This window comes from Mugil cephalus, chromosome 3 (genome assembly GCF_022458985.1).
Source record: "Mugil cephalus isolate CIBA_MC_2020 chromosome 3, CIBA_Mcephalus_1.1, whole genome shotgun sequence".
In the NCBI taxonomy this organism is placed as follows: domain Eukaryota; kingdom Metazoa; phylum Chordata; class Actinopteri; order Mugiliformes; family Mugilidae; genus Mugil; species Mugil cephalus.
The window spans coordinates 21112136-21134672 of NC_061772.1; the positions used below are offsets into that span (position 1 = coordinate 21112136).

Here is a 22537-nt window from a genome sequence, read left to right on the forward strand (position 1 = left end):
CGGTGTAACTACAGATAGCCTTTTCAGAGTGAATTCGGCAGGCCATGCCAGGCTCCTGCTAAATGGATTTTCTCAGGGATGGTCTCCATGTCTAATGTGGTTCTGTAATGACGGTCGGCGCAAGAGACAGATGTAGCACAATGCTAATGGTCCATTACTGAGTCACCACTTTTATCTGCCACAGAAAGGAGGAATGAACCGAGCAAGGAAGAACAATATACTCTCAAAAAGCACAGCCAAGAGGCTTCAGAAAACCGGCACAAAGAAGACGGTCAATTAAAACTGTCAGGCCGTGGCAGCGCGTCATACCTCCTCTTCTTTCTCGTCTTCGCTCGGCGATTGTTACAGGGAAATCACAGACGTCCTCATCCGTCAATTAAAACGGAAAGGAAATGTAAAAACAGATCACTTTAGGAGCTCGTGCGGCTCCTCGAATAAAATGTGTCGAGCAACTGCTCCCGCCGTCTTTTGCTTCTTCTTTTTTTTTTCCTCCTTGTCCTACAACCCCCATTCTGATCCCTCTTTTTAAAGATAAGATGGGAAAATCCTGGCAGCTCATGACATCTGAGCAGCTCCTTAATGCTCAAACGAGTCAGAAAAGGGGAAAAGACAAATGTTTGAAGGCAAGACAAAGTGAGAGGTGAAGGGGAATGAAGGGGGGGGGCGCAAGAAAAACTCTGACCAAGCATATTTTCTTTTCTTTCTCTTCAGCTCCTTTCAAGTACCTTGTCAAAAGCAATAACAAATTCCATTTTTAAAACTATTTCTTGCTTCACAAGCAGGGCGACAATGGCTGAAAACCAATTACACAAACAATAAAAAAAATGTGAGGCATCCGTCAACAAAGAGTAAAAATGCTCTGTGCAGAAGTGCAAATAATTACAGCCCTGCTCATTTCACCACAGGGACACTCCTTGTTTGGAATATAATCTTTGTCTTGGGACCTTTCTCGCACTCTCTATTGTATCCAGACACCTTATCAGTGGCCAAGGGGAAACTGACAGAGATTCGGTATCAGATTGCTGGAGGGTGGAGCGTATCAGTAACAGCACACATTCCCTCTCGCTGCGATAACCAGAAACAGTCGAGATTAAAGTGCGGCTTGGATCTCGCGAAGGCTTAGCTGACAAGGTGTTCTGACTCGCTGACATAATCCAGAGAGAAAGAAAGAAAAAAAAAAAGAGTCTTTGTGTCTCAAACTGATTCTCCCACCCCAAAAAAATAAATAAAAAAATAAAAAAAGAATATCAAACAGCCTCAACTCTGCTTTCTTCCCTATCGCATTTCTAGGGCATGTTGTGATCACCAATCAAAAAAATAAAAAAGAAAAAAAAGAAAAACGTGGCACGCTACCCAGCAGTTCAATTAGCTTTCATTAATTAAAAGAAATACAAAACCTCAAAAGAGAGGAATTTTCTCTTTGTGACGTCTTGAAATGTTTTTCTGGAACTATCTTGGAGTAAAGATGACGGGACCGGAGGGGACGAATCAAAGTCGGGCAAATGAAAAGAAATTAGCGCGATCACATATATAAAACATCGACTTCAAACTCCAAGTGAGTGAGCGATGCTGGCAGCGAACTGCTTTAAGCTTTGTAGGTCAACACAATATAACACAACACGGCTTCTCTGCCTCAGCGAGCACCGATCAACACAGCAGCTCTGAAGGGTTTGGAGTGGGTCACAGATGCGCTTATGTCTCCCTAAACGCTCCTGTGGCACCGGAGACAAACGGGGATGTGAGAGGACCCATCTGATAGATCCATGGGACTCCTGGAAGCCATGTGGTGAGACACTAAATGCTTCAGTGGGAGGGAGGCGTTTGTACTTCAAGGGAGGGTCTCTCTCTCTCTTTATCAGGCGGCTAAAACCTCCAAACCCCTGCGCACGTTCTTGTTTATCAGCCAGAAAAGGCGGCGGTCCCTTTGAAACCCCGCGGCAATTTCCTCTCAAATGGCACAGTTTGTTCAATTTTACATTTATCTTGCTTTTCATATCCAAAATCAACATTCTTAAATTCCCTGTCGGCTTATGTAAACAAGTAGAAGGTATGTGTATGGGGGTATATTTTGGATGGGATTGATGCTACGTCTGTGATTGCAACCGCTCTTGGCCCTCTGGCAATTTACTTTCTGGTAATTTGGTTTTCATAAAAAAAAAAAAAGTGACAATCCCTGCTCTGGGTTCTCAAAATAAACACTAAGCTGAGGGAGGTTAACATGTGGGAATGTGTAAAATTCCAGTTACATCTTGCGGAGACGGAAAAAAAACCCAGAGGAGCGGATCCTCAACATATTTCAAACTCGCCGGGGGAAAAGCAAACGCCCATATTTGAAAATGGTGGCTGTAATTGAAAGGAGCCATCAATAATTAATCATCCGCTGTGTGTACACACAGGAGCCCTGCACCATCAAACACGTGTACCCCCTTGATCCTTGAGCCGCTGGTGAGTTAATTTGGGTGTGATTGCTTTGTTCCCTTGAACACCTTGCTTATGCACACACACACACACACACATGCACGCACTCGAGGAAACATGAACGAACATGAGGCCAACATCTGCTTGCCCAGACTCCGTATGCAAATGAGCATGCATGACTACAGTACGCGGTGAACCCCCCCTGCCCGTGTGCATCCACGTTTTCAGCCGTGCATCGCACGCCGGCTATGAGGGAGGGGACCGAGGCCTCTCGGGTTCGCCTTTCAAGACGGATCAGAACAACCAGCGATGCCGCGCTTCTCCAGAGCATTTCATCACCAATGCCCAGGACTGGAAACAAGCTTTCTGCACAGCCTGCCTTTGTATCTTATTACCTCGGAGGTGCACAAACACAATTCAACCTTTCTAGGGGAACGGAGCAGGCCTGGAATGAAGTAATTGATTTCCAAGGAAGGTCTGTGTAACGGTGTGTGTGAGAGAGAGAGCATATATACTGTAGCAATATTTCATGTATAAAGTGAGTGGAGCTGAACAGCTAAGAAAAGGCCAGAAAAGGTTAAAAGGGATGTTTGCAGAAGTGAGAGCAGCTGAATCCCCCCCCCTCCACCCCCCAGCTAATCAAGACTCCCACCACTAAAGCGACCTCCCTGGGCTGGACCCACTGAGAAGCAGCCTGCGCTAGCAAGCAGCAGGACGCCCATAACCCACTGCGATGTTACTCACTACTCTACTTTTAGCTTATGGAAACTGGGAGGCTCAGCTGAGTGATGGGGGCGAGTGCAAACGGGAAAAATAAAAGCTCCAGCTTTGGTGGCGCCACTCACAGGGGTCAGGCTGCCTGCAGCGAAGGGAAGGGTGTGAAGGGAAAGTGTTGTTTTTGTGCCATTCAGTACTCCCAATTACTACACCCCAGAGGACCGTCCACGTCCAAAAACATCAGCTCGACATCCTGGATGAGTGTGTGTTGGAGGAGGACAGCGTTATATCGTAAATAAGGGCAAGTGCCAGCGAGGGGTGCGAAACCGACTGCGGGGAAAAAACCCAGATCCCTCACACATACGCGCTCAAATCTGGTTTTGATAACGAGACTGACCTTTAAAAAACAGAGCTGACGCAGGTACTGAAGGCTATTTTAATCTTTTTTTCTTTTTTTTTTTTGTTTTTCCCCTCTTAACGGCGCAAAACGCGAGCAAAACAAGCACCCACAACATTTCGCAGTTAGCGCTCAGACGGCAGACCGTTTACAAATGAGGCAAAAGCCTTTCACCACGGCTGAGTAAATACAACCCGTAGCAAAGTTCAGCCCGCGCTGCGAGAGGCTCGGCTTTTAAAAAACGCACGCGGCACGGTCCCCCGAGAGACTGAACCACAACACAAACACTTACTTCGCCATCAGCGCCGCACAACAGCAATTTGGTGAAGGCTGATTTCAGCTCTCCACAATCAATTTAGGCACCAATCCCTCTGATCAGCTTCCTGCAGCCCCCGGCGGGGAAACACATTCACTAATCGCCCCCACACAGTGTGTGTTTGTGTGCGTGCGCGTCTCAGTCAAGACACTGTGAGCACAATTTAGTGCGCCCACCCCCCCTCCCTACCAAAAGATGAATTTTAATATATTTCGCTGTGAGGGAAGAATTTAGAGGAATACGTTCACATTTACATATGATTAATATTCTCCATCAAATGCTCCTGATTTGTTTTCATACTGCCTCGCAAGCATTTCAAAGTATGACTTGCCAGTATTATCATATTTGTACCAGAAAGCGGAATAATTCTCATCACTGCTAGTTAGGATAAGGCGCTTACTATAACAGCAACAGCAGCTACACGTGTTGCACGTAGCATTTAGCCGGCGGAGAACAGGTGAATCCGAAGTTTATTGATGTTTTCTGAAGGTAACTCAATTTTGTCCTCCTGTTGCACACCACACTCCTCTTCCCCTTTGAGGGATTTTGTTTCTGAATTCTGGGATGTTCCAAATAATGAGTTGTTTTTTTGTTTTGTTTTTTGTGGAACTCGTACTTTCTGAAGACATCTCGAACATTTGCTCGGAGAAGAATCAAGGAGGCACCGCTGTCGCGTGTTCTCGTCGCGTGCACGCCGGCGAAATAAAGAGAGTGGAGGCGAGCGCGGGGCGGCCTTGGCGCGATGAAAACCAAACGAACGACGAAAAAGCCGTTCGCTCGGATCAATCTGTGAACGTAATTGGCTCGCTTCTCTGTGACCTCCGCCAGCAGCTCTCGCCACGGATAAACGCGGAGGGAAGTGTGTCCGTTCTGCGTGCGCGTACGTGACGTGCTATTTAGCCGTCGCGTCTCCAACGCTCCCAACGCTGTCGCCGAAGGTGCACACACACACATAAACACGTGTGATGCGGCCTGTGCCGAGTGAGCCCTGCGCCGTGCTGACACATTCACATGCTCTCAACGTCGCGCGTCTGCTCCTGCTGGCCCGGCCGTGACCCTGCTAGCAGATGATGAAGCGCGCCGTATTCCCCGAAGAAGGCCCGAGCTTTTATTCAGTGCCGGTGGAGTCTGGCTGGAGGGAAGGGTCTTTTAGCAGCCTGTTCTCACTTCTTGATTTGAACAGGGAATAAGGCTGGCGCTCCGACTGCAGTGGAAGGACCTCCCTCCCTCCCTCTCACTCCCTCCCCTCCTGTGACTCGCGTGAATGATTATTTTACTGCTCTGTCTACTCCGCTGAAACTCATTCTTTGTTGTTTAATCATGATCTAGTTACATTTTATATTACACAGTTTCGTAACGACGCATTCCTTTCCTCAACACAAGCCCGAGCCGCTACGCCGCGCTGACACCGACACTGGTGTCGAGGACAGCAGGGACTCCCTTTTAAGTGCTTCATCTTCCCCTTTCCTTTCAGCCGAGTATCTACTCAAGCTCTTCTTGATTTGCGTTAAAAGAGGGAGAACAGCACAATAAAAGCCTCGGCATCAAGGCACATTTGTACACAAAACCCCACAACAACGGGTCCGTGGGGCCACGTTCGCATCTCTCCCGCGCGAGAGCGCTCCTCGTGGATGTAATTGCTGCTCGCGTTTCAAACAAGAGCGTCAATATTTGAGCGTCTGTTTGTGTTGCAGTTTTGCTGCAGATGGAAACAAAAAGTAGTCTCTCTTAAGGGTTAGTCGGTGGAATAGTTTGTAGCTTTCAGAGCGTTAACAGAATTGCTGCTGGCTAACAGTATCTGTCCGTAACAGTTGGTTACAGTTTACATTCAGCGGACTTCAATATCGTCTTTGGTCTGTGCGCGTATTTTTTTTTGTTGTTTCAGCAATCTCCGTCTTACAGACTGTTATTTTATTTATTTCATTTTAAATAAGGCGAGACGCTGAAGGTTTTATTGCTTTCTCTTTCTTTTTTTTCTCGGTTACAAATTCTGCCGCTCTCCACAAGGCCCCGCGTTCCCACTAATTGGTTCGCACTCACAACTTTCACAGGCTGGGATGAACTTTAACTTCATTTGGTTTCGTGTGTTGTAAATACCATCGAAATAAAGCTTGTGGTGGTTTTCTTTGCTTCTGGTTAATTTATGAGGCACGACCTCTGTTAGGTGTTATTAACTATCCGAGCCCAGATCAAAGTGAATAAGGTTCACGGATTAAATCATCTTCTGGGTTTTCTTTTTCTCTCTCTCTTTTTTTTTTAATAATGCCAAGTTGTTCTCCATTCTCCACATGCCGCCCGTGTCATTTCACGGGGATGCCAGCGCCTGCTGTAATTAACTGCTATCCTGATGCACTGCACACAGCTCTCCAAATAGCCCATCCGCTGCCACCGGCGCTGCGTCGAGCTAAAGCCGTGGGGGGACATCGGCAAATCACTGTCAGTGAATCATGCCAGCACTCCCGAAGACAGCACTCATAAAAACACAGAGTGATGGAGTGGCAGGGAAAGCAGGGGGGACACAGCGAGCGCCCAGGCAGTGATGAGGCATCTCCATCTCTCAACGGGGGGGTCTGCTACCTCTGATCTGAGGGGAGGACGGGACTCCTCTGCCTGGTGCCACAGCTCTACGAGCAGTGGGGAGGGGGGAGGGGGACTAATGGCAGCATGGTGGTGGGGGGGGGGGGGGGGGGGGGGGATTAAGGTAGCGGAGGAGGAGAGAAAAGGGAAGGTGAAGCAGATGAAAGATGGAAGGGGACCGTGCAGGGCCGCTTTCCTGTTCAAGCATTGGCTTTAACAAAAGCTTAAATTTGCAAAGAATTTGCATCAGAAAGAGTGCGTCGCATTTCTTTCATCATAAAACGACCCGAAACCGCAGCTGGGAACGTTGGTCTACGGGATGAAGAATGCAACGCTCACGCAGCTGTGTCACACAGCGTCACAGCAGAAACTGACAAAAAGTCGTTTACTGTAATCCCCCCCCCTTAATTCGTCTCTAAGAAATTCACTCGCGACAGTTGTAGCGAAAACATCACGAGAGCCTCCAAAACAAGCTTCCAGGCTCTCTCTCTCTCTCTCTGGTGAAGCACTCGGTTTTGGGCGCAAGGACGCAAAATGTCAGAATATTATTCATGCGGGCTGGAAGTGAAGAATGGAACAAGGGGGGGGGGGGATGCAGAGAAAGACAAAGTATTTCCATTTTGCGGCTAAGGCAGCTTATGGGAGAAAATAAGTGTTCGCATGCAAATCAAAGTGCATCTCTAAATTTATGCAAAAGCGAAAAACTCACACTTAAGGGCGAGCTGCGGCGAAGTGGATCCGCTTCCATTTTGTTTAGTCAATGTTAAATGCAGATCTGTCTGCGTTTTATAAACTGAGCCATTTAGGTGGCGAATCTTAAACTTGGCATTTTTGTGACGAGCGGGCGTCTAGTGGGAGCTCGTAAATGAAAACGCTAAAAGGCGCAGGATTTTTTTTTTTTGCTTGTTCTGAAACGGAAATGTTGCACGCGGCTGTTGACTTGTCAAAGTCAACAACGCCATTCTAGATCTAATCTGATCCTTAAAATGAAACGTCTGACCAATTTCCTCTTTGAGATGAAAGTGACATCTCACCGCGTTACTGGAAAAGGCTGCACAATTGTCAACACATGACACGCGACGATAACCCCCTTAAATAGTACATCTTCTGCCGCTGACTAACTTTCCACGCCATCAATGTTGATAATAAGGTGTGCATATCACGACTGCCAGCTGGGAATCATCAGGGAGGCCATTAGCGGTTATATTTATAGTTCGGTGAGGAAAGGATGGGCCGGTCTGCTGGGAAATTGATAAAAGCTCAGCACATGTTGAATCACGCACACCAGAGAACTTTTATCTAACTGCTGCGCGCATGAGGTGGATTTTAATAATTTAAAGCTGAAGATTTGTCTGTGTGGGGGAAAAAAACATGTAAATGTTAAGCTGTTTAATCAATAATGATAATAAAAAACGAATAAATTTAACTTTTGTTCAGAGAGCAAGCTACAAAAAAAGTTTTAGCGTGCTCTTGACAACAGGTAATGACTTGCAGCGCAACAAAAACAATGTCCAGAACTTCCCGAAGAGGACGACAAGTCTGGATGTGGCAGCATTACAAGCAACATTAACAGGCACTTACTTGGACTGCGTCTCACTGGGCAATTAGCTCCCCTCGAGGTCCAATTTTGGCATCCGAGCTCCTATTTACCCACATCTGTTTGCAACTAGTTGACCCATATTGCACATGGCTGTGGAATGCCCAGGAAAACTGCAGGAGACTGCAATCCGAGAACCTATTTTTGACCTTCACTCCAAAACCGCAAATCTGCATCGCTAAGGCGATGAGAAAGCAAAGAGGGGGGTGAAAAAAGGCTGAGGTTTTATTTTACACGCCAACTCAATGTCATTTACGAGAGTTTACGGCCACTTGTATTGATACGGAGAACATAACGCTATAAATAACTACCAAAAGGCTATACATATGCTAACAGCTGACAGCTGACCTTTTTCCATTTCAAACACCCGCGAGTGGGACTCGGCGGAGCTACATTTAACTGCAGCTGGCAGCGTCAAGATGCAAAGATTATGGACGCTAATGAATATTAGGCAACTTGCAGCCGCCGGGTATTCAGATGCAGTTCGCCCCCATTGATTTCCCCGTTGGGTGAAGACAACTTTATCCCCGTGGCAAGTCCCTGGCTTATCTGCGCCGACTGCAAGGCAGCCGACAGACGGGGCGTTTTCCTGGACTCGTTTCAAGCCTGGCAGGTGTGAGCGCGATACCTGACCGCGGCGAAACACGCAGAGGGCAGCAAAGAGCAGAAGGAGCATTTGTGAAGTGGACAAAGATGTCCAGCTGTGAAGGAGGAGGAGGAGGAGGAGGGGGTGGGGGTGGGGGTGTGGGGGGGCATATATTGAGCGGGGCACAATTAACACAAAGCCCACGGTGTTGGATTATCGCAGAGAGCAGATGGCGGCGAAAGACAAGGAGACGGAAAGTGAGAGGAAGTCCGGGGAAAGGTGACAGATGGCTGCAGAATTGCACGTGTCCGTAATCGGCGGCGCAGGAGGAGAGAGGGGAGGATAACAACAGAGGGGGGACGCGTCTGAAGGGAAAGACACAAATCTGCTCCCAATTCCGTTCATCGCGAGCTCGGCATCGCAGGGCCCGTGACCGCAAAACACGACATGGCTGCAGAAAATGAGCCGATTTCAAACATGTCCTCATCGATTCACCGTTTTGAATCGCACCTTTGTTACCTTGACGCGGCAGAGAAGGCGCTTACGGATGGCGCTGTGCTGGATGCGTTTGTGCTGCAGACGCGCAAAAAAAGTCAATAATTTACAGAAAGAATTAACGGCAACACTTATTTGCTGAATCCATCATCTGACGCTGAGACGATGACTGGGTAATGAACTGATGGATAAACAGGAAACTAAAAGAAAAAACAAAAAACCTCTGTGGGGGTAAGTGTGTTTGGATTAGCATTACTGTGACCAAGACAGATGTACGCACTCGGAAAAGTAAGAAGGGAAAAGATTCCCTGTGATATTTATGGATTAAACAGATTAATTTCTTCAAAGCCTCGCTCAGGGCAGACCCCATGTACAAGGCCAGCTGCCTCGGTAATTCATCCCATTCATCTTTAACTCGGGGAAGAAAAAAATGGAGAGACTTGGGGCCATGTAAAGTAGAAAAATCCTTATCAATGGCATCAAACACAAACACACAATGAGCTGCAGGTCATCATTATTTCTGACTTAATGTCCTCCGATCCGAGGGAGTGACACAGCTGGAGGTGCCACTGGTTGGACACCGCTCGGCTAATTCATTAGACACCTGCTTCGAGTGAGGGGGCGGTTCACGGCTGATTAAATGTTTGCCTCGTCACAACGGGGCCGTCTGAGCTGACAGTAAAACCGGCATCGATTCTAATACAGAGAACGGTCACAACGAGCCCTCTGATATCTGCCGGATCATTTTTCCACTTGTTTTTTTATTGCTCCTCCGTTTCCACCTCTACAGTTTATCCATACGACGCCCGTTCAGAGAAAATGTGTTCATCATCTTGCATTTCTTGCTGTTTTCTTGTAACGTCGAGAGGTTTTAAGTAGCCCCACGGGTTAGACTGTGATTATTACAAGCGTGCAAACGATCTCCAATTGAAGTTGCATTTCATTTTCTGCAACAAACGGAATTAAAGCAACCTAAGAGCTAGGATTATTTTCCAATTTTACTCACATATATATATATTTTATGTTTGTCTACCCACCGTTCTTGGTGTCTGCTTTAGCAGTACTCTGCAGCTCCTGGGAGCTCACGTTCAAACCTCCGTCTTCTACCTTTGACTTTAAAGAGAAAGCTTGCGGCTCTGCGGTTGATCTCACTCCGCCAGTGAGTTTAGGCGGAGCTCAAAGACGTCCTACGATTACGGCATATTTAAATGCGAGAAGGTTAAATCGGCACAACATTTCTGCAACACTAGATGTGGAATGGACGCGTGCAGTTTGAGCGTCATGTGACCCAGATATACTTCTATTCCCTTTTCTGATTCAGCAATGTCCACGGTTTCATTTCACTTCTCACACTTTGATAGATGTGCACACATATACGATCCAAATAAGGTAAACTGTGTCGGCGGAAGGAAACCGCCACGTTTAGCTAACTCATGCTGGAATCTTTTGAGGTAAGTAAAATCAAATTTGAGCAAAGTGTGAAATGGCTGCAAACCAAATCTACTAAATCTACTCTCCCTGAGCAAAAACTGAGTTTTTCTCATATTCTGATGTAGTATTATATCTAGCTAAGTGTCAGTGAGTGGCGTACCATGATCCAAGATGATGAGCTGGGCGCTGGACTGGATGTTTCCTGCATCGTTTTCCGCAAGGCACTGATAGAAACCCTCGTCTGACTTGACCAGACCCAGAACCTGCAGGTTGTGCTCCTTCTATGGAAGGAGAGAAGGAAAAAAAAAAAAAAAAAAAAAACTGTCGTTATACAACACAATGCAAACACCTATTACAGATTAAACAATGTCTTTGGTGTAGAAGAGGTAGTGCCACCGTGTTTGTCAAATTAACTTACAATTATCTTGAAGTAGTCGCTGGGGATGACCGCGTCTCCATTCTTGACCCACTTGACGGTGGGAGCCGGCGTCCCCGTAACCTCACAGTCAAAGACGATGTCCATGGACTCGTGGGCATAAATGTTGGGCGGCCGCTTGACAAACTGCGGAGGGACTGTGAGAAGCCGGAGAAGAACGAGGAGTCAGTGGAAAATTAAATGATGCTACACTCGCTGCTAAAAAAAAAAAAAGCGTCAAGGGGGAGGAGGGGGAGAAAAAGCAAATAAGACACGAATGAAAATAAATTATAAAAGGTCCATGTGAAATTCAGCAAGCAATTTATTAAATGTAAGCAGCCGCATCGAATTCAAAGTCAAATGATCAAATGATGCCGTGCCTCCTCACTGCCTGCAAAATGTCTAGTTAAAAGAGGGTAGAAAGAACAAACAGCATCCGGCTACAAGTTATCCAGCCATCTTCTGCACACTTCACACGGCCGTGCCTTTCTTTGTTTTTTTTTCTAGGCAGATGGCAACACTTGGTATATCTAATAAAGGGTCTGCTTGACCTCTGGGTGAAAAATAACTGCTGCTTTTGTACCATTAAAGAGCGTTAGCATACCACCATAGTCCTGGCTAAGCCGAGCGCTGGCTGATCTCCCCTAGTCCTGGTAATGAGGGCCAGAAAGGAGTTATTTGATCTTCTGGGCCGATACAGTGCCTCATCAATCTGTCCTGCAACAAGGTCACGGGGAGCGCCGGGCCCAGGCCTCGTCCTCTCTCTGTAATTGGACTGTACGTGTTGTGAGAGGAGACGCGTGCACGTGTGCGCGCGCGTGTGTGTGTGTGTGTGTGTGCGCTTTGGCGCTCGGCGGCCTCTTGATAAGCGGCGACCTCGCGGGCCACGATTTAAACGGCTGCATTGTCAGCGTGTCGCCGCGCGTCGAGCTTTGCCGTCGGCCTCACGCGCCGTCAGAAATCTAGTTATTAGCATCTTTTTCTTGTGGCCACAGACATGAGCCGACTGGATATTAGCATCAGTGTGCGGACGCGGTTCCCTTTTTTTTTTTTTTTTGGCTTTATTCAGCCCGAGAAGCAGACTGTGAGGTCAAGTCTTCCTCATTTGCTTGACGTGGCGCTGGCTAATTAACAGATTAGGCCTTCGTCCTGTTGGGATATGTTGCTAACAACAGTGAGAGATTCTTAAATTATAGTTCTCTGTAATTAAAAACGTGAAAAGGAACAATCCCCTGTGCACACATTCCTTCAGTAATAATAACCTTATTACAGCGAGAAGCACTGGGCTCCGTGACGAGTTTATATCCCCTCTGACCTTGGAATGCACTTTGTCCGTCTGTTCTGTATTTTCATGCCCGACACACGCCGCGCACGGAACAAAGATGGAGATGCAGCTCGTGGACGTCGCGCACAAAGAGATAGCCCAACGCTGTTTCCACAAAAGACTCTCCCCGCGCCCTTATCTAAAACCCCCCCAGGGACGAGAGACGTGCGTGTCCTTACGATTTCCCAACTTGTCTCGAAAACGCGCGCCTTTTTTTTTTTTTTAAACGCACTCGCGATTATGACTGTCAAGTGTTTTGTTCGGTTTCATAAAGGAAATTTTCCACACCTCTCTCTTTATCTCTCAATCCTGCACAGAGCTTAAAAATGTGCTCCGCGATGCTCAGAAAGCTGCTGTGATCATTGAAGCTATCAAAGCAGCGATCCAATGATGATTTATTTAACTAAGCCACCCCAACATTTTGTGTGCCGCCCGCTTTTAACATTAAAACTTCGCGAGTGCGTTGCCGCGGTGATGGCCAAGGTGCAGTCGAACTGCAGAGCGGGCCGCACTTAAACTTGAGTTTGCAGGTCGTAAACCGATTCCGCGCTGTGTAATGTTCCTGTCAAACACCTTGTAGCTATTTTTATATCCTCATTTGCTCATCTGTCTAATGTCATACGCTCAGGCTGTCAAATGCTATTTTGTTAAACTACTGCAGCAGCATGTTATGGAATACAAACCTCTCTGAACATCACAATTTGACCACATTTAACCACATTTTAGTGCCCGAGAGTTGAAATTCCCTTCCAGATTTGATGACACAAACTTTAAAAAATGCTGTAGAGCGTCTCGCTTTCTTTGTGCGACTTCAAAAACACTTGTTTTTCCCGGCCACACAACGTTAAAGAACAGGTCAAAAAGCCAAGAGCGACACCGGCACACAATCCTGAAACCGTCCCTCTGCCTGTCTAATGAGCGTCTAGACTTTTACCCCGCGACGCTGTGGTGAATATTGACGAGCGACGCGCGAGTGGAAATGAGGACGGGGGAACGCTGGTGGACCAGGGATCGCTGCACGTCTGGCGAGACAGCCATCATCCCGCTCTGTGTGTGCGCTCTGGTGCGGCGTTCCCTGCAGGGAGATGTGTAAGCTGTGAATAATGTGTTTCACAGTGTGATGTCCCCTGGATATTTGCCTCTCGTAGGTGCGCGGCAGAGGCAGGTGGAATCCTTGATTTACTTTGGCGTGTCAGGGACACGGCGCGGAGACACTAGTCACCGCATGGGCATGTGCGAGTGCGTGGGCGGTGGAGTCAAGTGAATTTTGTCCTGATTCTTTGTTGCCACTGCCATATTCTGTACATAATTAATTCCTTCCCTGCTGGCAGTATTTGTATGGATGCCTTCTTTTTTTAAATTATTATTACAAGTGTGTGCATGCACCTACTTATGCATGCAGAAGTATGTTTCTGTGCGTCAATACTGTCTCAATCTGTGCACATAGTCACTTTATGTCAATATTTGCGTATAGATATGTGTGCGTTAGTGTGTGCAGAGCCTCTTTAGTTCTCTCCGTTTCACCACCCGGTCTCATTTTTTCTCCCCCTGACTCTTAATCCTCCTATAACTCCCAGTCTATATGTCCATCTTCTAAATGGAGTTCAGACATTTGAAACCTACTGGACTGAGCAATGAGTAGAAGCTCCCAAATATACCAATATGTGTGTGTGTGTGTGTGTGTGTGGGTGAGTGGGGGAGTAACCTCCCAGGACTCAACTGATGGAGACCTCAGTCAATGTGTATGTGCGGGTGAGAAAATCACAAACTAGTAAATGTCAATACACCTGAACACCACACGCTACCTTTAAAGGGAAACGCTTCCTTCACTAACAGGTGTCTAAGTCAGTCACGCTCTGCGATGCTCTTTATTGCACACGTTTCCCATGACCCGTCTCCAGCCCCTTTCCCAAACATAGGCTTTCACAACCCAGTAAAGACGTTTGTGAGTAATCAGAACTAAACATCTCCCCCGATAAACACAAACGCTACAGAAGCCAAATCTGTGTTTTCCTCCAAAACGCAGCTCACGGGTCACACAGATGCTCCGTCATCCTACCAGCTGGTCCACATCTAAACAGGATGACCTGACTGGGAACGTAAAGACCACTCTGTGATGACAGAAAACTCCAACAGACCCATACAAAAAAAACAAAACCAAAAAACAAAAAAAAAACAAAGGAAATGAAAAACATGAGAGAGAAAGAACTGGAGAGCTGAAAGAACAGTTTTTTTGGGGCTGGTATTATCTCTCTAGCCTGTAGCTTACTAAAAGGAGCTTTAATGCAGACTTACGCTGACTCCAGTGAACCGCTAAAAGAGGGCCACAAAAAGGTCATGTGTGTGTCTTACTGTGAGCTTGTTAAAACAAAACCCCACTGGATTCCTAAAGGGATTCTGGGCAGATTACTTTACTTAAAGCTTCAGTGGTAGCCAGGAGCGAGCAGAGCTGAGGCGTCCTGAGGGACGAAAGGTCTGGCCTTAACTGGTACTGATAAATATATATATATATATCATATAGTCGAGTAGATGAAGAAAGAAAGCAGGCGAGATGAATAAAATGCTCTCATTTATCCTTTAACATTCAGGCCACAACTGTTCTCTATTAAGGCTTAATATGCGATTGTTAAAGCTCCAAAAATGAAAGACATTTGCGAGCCTGGCCGTCATCCAGATAGCTTCATGAAGGGGAAACAATAGTTCTTGGGCAGTCGGGGGTTTACTCTGAGGGCAAGCGGAGCTCGGACTGAGCTAATTACCCACCCTGCTCCTCCAAAGATAACAGCTCCACTCTTAATCTGGGCCAAAACAAACAGCTTCAGCAGAAAGGCCGACAGAAAGATGCTTAGTTGTTGACATTCTTAGTCACTGAGCAGATAGCGACGTCGTGTTGGACCAATTTGATCTCAAGTGGGACGGAGCGGAACGATAACAGAACAATAACCTGCAAGTAATAACAACTACAGATTTTTCTATTTGTTTTAGTGCAAAGAAGAACATGTAAATTAGGAGAATGTTTACATTTCATAAACTATTATTAAAAAAGAAAAAGAAAGAAATTTCTTCAGACAAATGAGTGCAACTTTGATACACTGCTGTCTGCTCTGTAGTCCTGGGTCTCAGTGTTGTGTTCTGTCCATTTTTCTGACTAACATTAGGGTAGAAGTAATTTTCATTGAACAAATTCATGTTGCGGGTCAGATTAGACCCTCCGGTGGGCCGCATGTTTGACACCTGTGTGTTAGACAGAGACTCAAATCTGTGGACGCTTCTGCGATGGTTCTGAAACGACAAGGCCGAGGTGCGATTTTGTTTATGAGATGCCTCTGCTTTCATTTCAGAGCCGATTCTGTGAACAGATAATTCCTGCTCAACCTTCAATTGAAAGCATGGCAAATAAAAAAATACACAACTGATTTCAGCCTTTGCTTGTGGCACATATTTTATACTTTAAAATGTGCCGTTACAGTTGCTGTCAAGTTCCAAGTAAACTTTATTCTCCTGGAATAGTTCATGGACTTTTACTTTCTTCATTTCAGACCTAAATATAATATATGTTAATGGCTATAAAACGTTTTGTAGGTTAAACTCAACAGCAGTGAACCAGTCACGCTTCAGCTAACGATTTACAGTTGCTTATTTAAAGGGCCTACACATGTTTGGACCATTTCCCTCAAGATGATCAACAATCCCTGTTATAACTTACCATCTTCTAGACCAATAAAGTGACTAAGCCCAAAAGAAAGTCACACACACTCCAGTTAAAACGGCAAACGTCGGCTACGTGTTTACTCGACTCCTCACTCCGAGTAACGCCAGTCAGAAGCGGCGGCCTGCTCTCGCTCCAGATAAAGTGGACAGAGCAGATGTAGTCACATGGGAACGGCAAAACACAGCACTTAAGACTTAATGTAACACAGAACAAAGTACTTTCATTTTTCTGGCTTCTTGCAAATGCGGCTCTATCTGGGATAAACAGAATCCACATGGACGACCGCAGAGAAGGCGTAGATGGGAATCGGACAGAGACACCTGGCTAAGATAACAGACCGGGGGGGTAAAACAAAAAAGAGGGGAGGGGAGGAGGGGGGAAACGGTGTGTTTCTCTCTATCAGATCGATGTTCTTTATATAGCCAGATGGAAAGTTTTCGACTAAAATACAAACGCTCCATGATGCTGGAGAGCGTGCGTGCCAAAATATCCACCAGATTTTATCGAATTCGTAATTCATCCACGCTCCATTTACAGCAAACCATTCCCGTCACTAGCTGGAAAAATTACTTTGTGTGCAGCTCAGGAAAAGAAAGAAACAGTCTTTGTGTGTGTCGAGTATGCAGATGTTATATACAACCAATGCCTTTTATTCCATTTACTACTGCTACTACTACTACCTACCACATCTTATGTTAAATATACTTCTGTTTAGTTTTGCCCATTTCTAAAACAAAGGTGGAACAAACTAGGACACTGAACCCACAGCCCACAGGACAGACATGACACTTTCAGAGGGCGGAGGGGATTTTTTTTCTGTACGTGTGCGCTACGCATGGAAAGAACAATTAAGTTCATGACATGATAGCATGAGGCCATGATAAATGAGGGCCTCCGGCTTGGAGCCCCATAAAACTGGAAACATACATAACAGCGCAGAAACTATTTCTGTCTTTCACACACACACACGCACACACACAGGCTCACAAAGAGTCCAGGTATGGGTGGTGCCCCCAGTCACGCAAGGCCATAATCAAAAGCTGCTGCCTCCTCTGGCGTCATTTATCCTCTTGCCAGCTCTAATAGAGGGTGAGATGTCACAGCAAAGTCAAGCTGAACAAACCTCTCACACACACATGGTTAACATACAAACTCGACAAGCTCGTCAAAGTATTAGACATGCGATTCGCAGGGCGTCCAATCGACCAGTCGATCGTGAAGGTAGCACGGTTTGGTCGCGTTACATTGAAAAAAAGTTTTAGACGTTGCACCTCCAGAACGAACAGTAAAACAAACATTCATATTATTTTTTCTTTTTTTCTTTTACTTTTGTGAGGGTGATTTCTCTTATTCTCTCAAACCGTCACATAAAATCATCAGCTATATCTTATATCATTAGATTCTATGTATTTCCTTCAGTCCGATGCATGCATCTATGACAAAAGTTTTTTTTTTCTTGTTCTTCTTTTCTATCTATCTTTCCATTTCTGCCCGGCTGGCCTTAGGCTGATGGGTTCCTTCACATGAGTTTATGGTTCTACTCAAGGTTTATTCCTATTAAAAGGGAGTTTTATCTTCTTCCCAGCTTCGCTTTCAGGCTCTGGAGGTTTAAGGCCGGTTTTTGTAAAGCGTCTTGAGTCAATCTGTATTGTTATTGACGCTATATACAATGTACAACATATAAAATTGAATTGAATTGAATTAAACGTGTTACATACTCCGCGAGAAGGGAGAAATTTGTTCCCGGTCCTGGGGCTCCGAGAAAAAAAGCTTGTTTTGGCCAGGTTTATATTTATAATTCACAAGAAACTCAAGAGCTGAACTGCGTCAAAGTCCTCATAGGGTCTTCGCTCTTCAGAATACATCACAGGGAGGGGAGGGAGACGGACGACGAGAGGCACTTCTCTTATTATTTCCAGATGCCGGCCACTCATTTTGACGTCCGTCGGTCGAACAGGAAGCGGGAAGTCGACTGTAGTCGCCGATCACGTGACAATAACAACACAGGCGCCTCCGAGAAGACATGTAAGGAGCCTCATTAAGTGGAAACACTTCACTTGGGATGAAGCCAGTTCTACTACAGTTCATGTGAAAAGACATCCACTAAAGCTAGCAGAGCAACGGTCCAAATCCTCTCAGCGGCGTCAATTAACCTCACCTCCAGTAGCAGAGCAGGAGGAGCCTGCACATCAATGGTTTTCTGGTGAATTTCATTGTCTAAAGATATTAGACTTTTAGCTGCTATAGGAATATAATTCACAGATATACCATATTTTTTTGCTATTGCTATGCTATTGATGGCACCGGTTTTTAAGATGCAGTGCACAGTACAGATAAGCTCATGTGTGTTTGATGTGGCTACGGCCGACAGTAACCCGCGTTCAATATTCAGGTCAGAATATAGATCTCAATGTTGTAAAGCGTGACTTTCTACCGTGTATTTATGTATGACATCATCGACTACTACTACTACTCCTTTCACCACATAGAAGTCAACTTTAAAAAAACCCAAAGCGGTCCAACACCTACCAATCACCACGCCAATCTCTACTCAGGAAAGACAAGCGAGAGCAAGTTTGCCACGGAGCGTGTAACAAGCCTTTAGAGTGTCTGACGTAAGGTAATCTAAAAGTTACTCTGATTTAGATTCTCATTCTTCTAAACTTTCCGTCTGGTCAGAACGCCACCGGAGTGGAGTTAACAAGTTTTCCATTTGGTTTCATTATGATGCCAGACTCTTTTATTTCAACACATATAACCGCTCTAATCTTCTCCAACTCCCCGACGCTAAGTTTATATTTAATAAACTGCTCTCGGAAACCTATTTATTTGTGACAGCTGCTGACGTTATCGCTCCCGAAGCTGTCATCCACCCAATTTCACACCGCGAACGCCTGCCCCGGGTTTGTTCTGTTGTTCTTGTGCGTAGATAGAGGACGTGCGGTCGACACAGACACAAATGCGTTCTGATGTTATGGAGTACGGTGAGCTGAATCACAAGTTTGAGCATTTGCTTGTTCTAGGGTTGAGATTGTACTTATCCTAAAAAAGACCTTGCTTCCGCTCCCACGTATCTCACATAGAAATTGAAATCATGACAATATTTATATTGAGATAAGGTACTTTGCAAATGCTACTCAGTAAGAGTTACGGGTGCATTTTTGGTACCTACAGCATGTGCACGATTTATGTCTTTTTGATAAGTATGCACCAACCGAGCCTTAGGAATGAGCTATATCAGGCTTTAGCTGCACAGATAGTACTCTCAAGGGATTTACTGATACAATAAATATCGGGAATATTCCCAGCCAGCATGCAAACTCTTCAAAAAGGTTCCTTCTTATGGATAGGAGATGTCTACAAAAACTCAAAGTCCAGTTGCTTTGATTAAACAGTTAAATTATTTAAAACAGATGACTAAAAACGACTAAAACGCTCATTGGGTAGAAGCGTCCGCAGCGTTCCTCCTTCCAGATGATCGCCAGCTGCGCCGCAAACCCTCAAGCCGCAGCATCTCCAGGCGAAACCTGACGGTGCTTTACCACATCAAAACCCCCAGCTGGCTCCCCGTGTCTTTTCCTGAGCTCAAACTGTCCGGTGTTTATGAAAACCCACCAGCCGTAAACACACAATTTCCTCTTGTTACTGCAGCCAAAGAGGCCCTAAGGTGTTTTGGGAGGAGACAGTCGTAGGCAAAAAATTGTTTTTGTTGCTTGTCGTATAGATTCATACCACATTGATCTGAGTGTTTTTTGCACTTATTGGACGGATCAATTGACCTTTCCGGCGTCACTTCTGTTGTCAAGCGAACGAATCAATGCCGCAATCTAGTTTCATCACGAATCTGGATGGAACCAATGCAATTAGTCTCCAGAGTCAACAGCACTGGAACTAATCAGTTATTTGATTCTATTTTCGTTTTTATTGTATTACACGTCTTTCAACGGCACCCCAGAAGTGCCGATCAATCCTCAATATTCTTGTCACATCGGAGGTGGGGGGCTTTGCCGGGGTCAGGCTGGAGACATGAAGGGCTTCAGAGGGAATTCGGTGGAAAGGCTCGAAGCCCGAAAGCGAATGAAGTCAGATGTCCTCCTGTGACCTGATCCGATTTTCCATTACTGTCTCCTTTAATCACAGTAAGCTACGGGAAGTGATGAAAGGGGGGTGGAGGGGTGATGGAGAGATGAAGGGAATTGGGGAGAATGGGCTGGAGTCATAGCACGATGACGCTGTGTGTGAAATGCAATGAACCCCTGGAATGAGCCTGGGGGTGTTTCCTCGTTTTAAAGTTATTTCACGCCAAATCCTGTTGATTCCCTTCATCTGGGAAAAGCATACAAATACACAGGAGAAATATGGGCTCATGTTTATTTATTTTTTTTCCACCAACATAAAGTCCGACAGTTACAATGCAGGTACTGCAGGGTAGTCCGATAAGTCTGCCATCTAATGCAACGATACCGCTCCAGTTAAAAAAGACGATTCAATTACTTTATGAGATAAAGTAACTAACCCTAAGAATCAATTACTCAAAGGGATCAACGGGGTTTTGTGACTGACTGGATTTACTGGATCGTTTCTGCGTTACAACTACACATAAAGAGACCTCCTTTACTTGATGTTTTTAGAGGAAACAAACATAAATGTGTAAAATAAGTTTACGTAACAGCAAGAATGTTCTGGGTTCTAACCAGCCTGTGTGCTCTGCCTTTCTAAGACATATACACTGATCAGGCATAACATTATGACCACGTTCCTCTCCCTTGTGCCTCCAAAACAGCCCACAGATACTTGATCAGTTTTGGATGTAGTGAATTTGGATTTTTTGAGTTGTTCCTAAAGCATTTTTGTGTCTGAGTCAGGCTGCATCCTGCTGGGGATGGCTGCTGCCATCATCGAGTGTTATTTCTATGGGGTGGGGGTGTCTGGTCTGGTCTAGGTGGGGGCTACATGTCTAAATAACATCCACATGAATGCCTGGTCCAAAAGTTGTGTCTGTTTTTCACTTTTCCTGTCAGTGGTTTTAATATTTTTCTACTAACTCTTATATACATGGGCTTTTACCAGCTGTAGCATGTCACAAACATCTATGTGTCCTGCCCCCACTGGTCACCTGATAAGCTTTCTTCTAGAGCCAACAGCATATATGCTGATTTTAACATATTGACCAATTCGACCAGTGTTGCAATTAACGTGCATTAAAAGCGGAATATAATCAGGAACATAAACTGCATAACGCGTCCATAGCAGTGGTACACAATTTGTTTGTCCTTTGTTTTCTAGCATTAAAAAAAGATTAAAACGTTACCAGCTAGTCCTTCAGCCTCTCCTAACTGTAGTACTGTCTCTGTCTGGATCTTCATATGCATCTCAGATCTTCCTGTTATTCGTGCGTGGGGTTGAATTATGTGAAACGCCACATATATAGCCAGGGACTAACACGGCGCTGTCTGCTATGCTGAATATTTACTGTCAACACAGCTTATGTGTCTACAAAAATAATATCCCACCTAGCTCATAGTGTGCAGCACATTTCAACAGGGGCTGAGTTATACGCTCGTGCAACTCAACCTCTGCAGGGTTTGCATGGAAAGGCGCACACCTTGCTTCATTTCATTCAGACTGAACCATCGGCGGCTTTATTTTTACGTCTGGGCTACGAGTCCGGGGGGCTTGTAATAAGCCAAATGCCGAACATAATAAGATGAACCGGGCACAGTTTTTATTGCAGGAAGAGTGGTCTGTCTCATCTTGGCAACTAAAGCAACCTCACCTGCCACTGCTTCTCACTAATTCTGAACGTGTGCATTCATTTACTGCTGTCAGCTGGTTTCTAACTCACTTCATAACAATAATACAGTGACTAAGATGTTCAGATACTCGTTGCCTTGTAACCACAACAGGATGGTTTAAGTCCTGCAATAAAAATCAGATTTTACTTTAAGCATACTGTAACGATGGACAAACCCTCCATGAGGCCATCATAGGATTCCTGCAGAACAGTTTTGAAGCTCAGCACTGGTTGTCGCCATCCCGACTGTACCTGACCCCACCTATTACTCCGCTAATTCAATGAGCACAAGTAGGGATGAGGTGGGCGGACGCAACCCTTGAAGTCATGCAGCTGTCACTCAAACTGGTCACACCCTAAATTAAGCATGCCTCTATATCTTGATATAATTTAAACTGTTTAATTGTATAAAAATTCGGCAGCATACAACTTTCATGAATGGAGAAATTGGCTGCAAACTGCCTCGCTTTGGGAGCCAGCGTCTAGTGGCCACCGGAGGTACTGCAGCTTTTGCATTTTGTTAAATTTACCTTGCACTGTGAGCTGGGCCTGGGCTTCAATGGTGGAGTTATAATTTTCCGCCACACAGGTGTAGACGCCGGCATCCACCTCCGTGAGATTGGAAATCTGGAGACTGCCTCCTCCCAGGACTTCCACGCGACCATCACTGGAGAAAGGAACAAAGAGTCATTAAATTAGCTGTCTCTGACTGTCTTTGCTTTTGCTTTAATAAGATGTATTAATATTATTTGGGGCTA

At 45.5% G+C, this 22537-nt stretch overlaps 1 protein-coding gene across 12 annotated transcripts in view; it reads right to left on the bottom strand.

The window, feature by feature from the left end:
• Nucleotides 1-22537, bottom strand: part of neo1a (neogenin 1a) — a 159993-nt gene that overhangs the window by 40531 nt on the left and 96925 nt on the right. For all 12 annotated transcript variants that reach the window (XM_047579929.1, XM_047579927.1, XM_047579936.1 and 9 more), the window contains exons 5-7: nt 22310-22446; nt 10953-11107; nt 10695-10815 (exon numbers count right to left, since the gene is read on the bottom strand). In XM_047579929.1, coding sequence (XP_047435885.1) covers nt 10695-10815; nt 10953-11107; nt 22310-22446 — 413 coding nt within the window. The remainder of the gene's footprint in view (nt 1-10694; nt 10816-10952; nt 11108-22309; nt 22447-22537) is intronic.